The sequence below is a fragment of the Telopea speciosissima genome, chromosome 9 (assembly GCF_018873765.1).
Source record: "Telopea speciosissima isolate NSW1024214 ecotype Mountain lineage chromosome 9, Tspe_v1, whole genome shotgun sequence".
Classification (NCBI taxonomy): domain Eukaryota; kingdom Viridiplantae; phylum Streptophyta; class Magnoliopsida; order Proteales; family Proteaceae; genus Telopea; species Telopea speciosissima.
The window spans coordinates 44,131,534-44,133,669 of record NC_057924.1 but is presented as its reverse complement, the minus strand read 5'-3'; the positions used below and the strand labels follow the sequence as shown (position 1 = coordinate 44,133,669).

General features: G+C 49.2%; 1 protein-coding gene across 1 annotated transcript; it reads right to left on the bottom strand.

Moving 5' to 3' along the window:
• Positions 1-1,023: 1,023 nt before the first annotated feature.
• Positions 1,024-1,512, bottom strand: LOC122638942. Its single transcript, XM_043831794.1, has one exon. It carries the CDS (start codon positions 1,510-1,512, stop codon positions 1,024-1,026), a length of 489 nt encoding a protein of 162 aa, XP_043687729.1.
• Positions 1,513-2,136: the final 624 nt, after the last annotated feature.

The window sequence follows — 2,136 nt, the reverse complement described above, 5'->3', positions numbered from 1 at the left end:
CAGCCTTTGTATTTCTCGGATCATTCTTGGAGGGCTCATCTCTTAGATGGCCTTAATCTTCACTGGGTTGGCCTCGATCCCTCACATGGAGACCATGAAGCCAAGGAACTTCCCCGAGGTTACACCATACGTGCATTTTGCGGGGTTCAACTTCATTTGATTCTTCCTCAGCACACCGAAGGCTTCTTCTAGGTCGGCCAAGTGATGCTCGGCCTTTAAGCTCTTCACCAACATGTCATCTACGTAGACTTCCATGTTCCTGCTGATTTGATCACGGAATATATGGTTCACCAATCGCTGGTACGTTGCTCCGACATTCTTTTACCTGAATGGCATAACTTTGTAGCAAAAATTTTCTTGATCCATTCGGAAGGCCGTGTAGGACTCATCTTCCTTATGCATGAGAATTTGATTGTAGCCAGAGTACGCGTCCATAAAGCTCAGCATTTCATGCCCGGTAGTGGCCTCTATCAACAGGTCGATCCGAGGTAACAGATACTCATCCTTCGGGAATGCCTTGTTCAGGTAGGTATAATCGACGCACATCCTCCACTTCCTGTTCGGCTTGGGAACCATGACGACGTTTGCCAACCACGTCGGAAACTTTTCTTTTCGAATGGACCCTGACTGTTAGAGCTTCTCTACTTCCTCTTTAATAGTGGCTTACTGATTGAGGGCGTAGTTCCTTCTTTTTTGTTGGATCGGCTTTTGGCTCAGATCCACATAGAGTCTATGCTTGGCTATGTGCCTCGGTATACCGGACATGTCGACGGCCAACCAAGCAAAGACATCGGCATTCATCTTCAACAAATTCTTGAGCCGATTCCTTTATTCTTCACTCAGTAGTGATCCGAGTTGTACCATCTTCATTGGGTCTTCATCACTAAGGGGGAATGGGATTAGGTCTTCTACGGGCCTTCCAAGCCTCTCAGTGAGCTCATCCCGCTGGCCCTCAGGGAGGTGCTCGGCACACATAGACATTTTGCGTACATTTCCTTTATTTTGCTTGACGAAGGTGGCGTATCACTCTCGAGTTCTCTTTTGATCACCTCGGATTTCTCCGACGCCGTTCTCTATGGGGAATTTCATCTTCAAGTGTATCAGTGAATTGATAGCCTGGAGGGCGGTGAGCAATGGGCGACCAAGTATGGCATTGAAGGCCACCACCGACCGCACCACCATGAATTTGACTTGAATCGTTGCTTGGCATGGAGCTTGCCCGAACGTAACCAGTAGGTCTATTGACCACTTGATGGTTGCCGAGGCTCCTGAGAATCCATGGAGGTAGGTTCCCTCAGGCTTGAGAGCATCATCGCCAAAGCCAAACTGTTGATAGGCGTTGAGCGACATCAGATCCACGGACGCTCCCGTATCGACCAATACCCGGTGAATGGGTCTCTTCGCAATTTCCACCTGCACCACTAAAGAATCATCGTGAGGTAAACTTATACCTTTGAGGTCAACCTTGGAGAAGGAGATAGTCGCCTCGGATTTTGGCCTCTTGCTCGGCATCTCCGCGACTCCAATGAACCGTGCATTTGCCTTGGCCTTCCGAGTGGATTCTTACCCGGATCCTCCCAGGATGGTGTATATGGGAGCTCCTTTGTCATTGCTAGGCATAGATCCGCTCAGATCCATCATCTTTCTTTTTGGCTCGGGCCTTCTCCTCGTCACGCTCGACCCTTTAACTCTCAGACCTCGGCTTGGCTTTCTTCTGGTCGAGGTCTTTAGGCCGTTGACTTCCATGCTCTTCCCGGCTCCCCTTGATGTACCGCTTCAAGTACCCTGCTTTGATAAACTCTTCAATTTCTTACTTCAACTGATAGCACTCTTCAGTGTCGTGACCAATGTCCTTGTGGAATAGGCAGTACTTGTTAGGGTTCTGGGATGACTCGGCTTGCATCGGTCGAGGCTGGCGGATGTACCTGTCGTCTTGAATTTACATCAAAATTTCCTTCCACGAAGTGTTCAAGGGAGTATACTCGAGACTCTGAGCTCGGTTTGTCCTCTCGGCTCGACGGTCAGTCTTGGTCTGCTTCTCGTCCTTTCGGTCACCGATCACTGACCTTTTCTTCTCCGCCTTGCTTTTACTAGGCTTCCTTGCTTGGAGCACCTCGACCATGTTTACGAACTCAT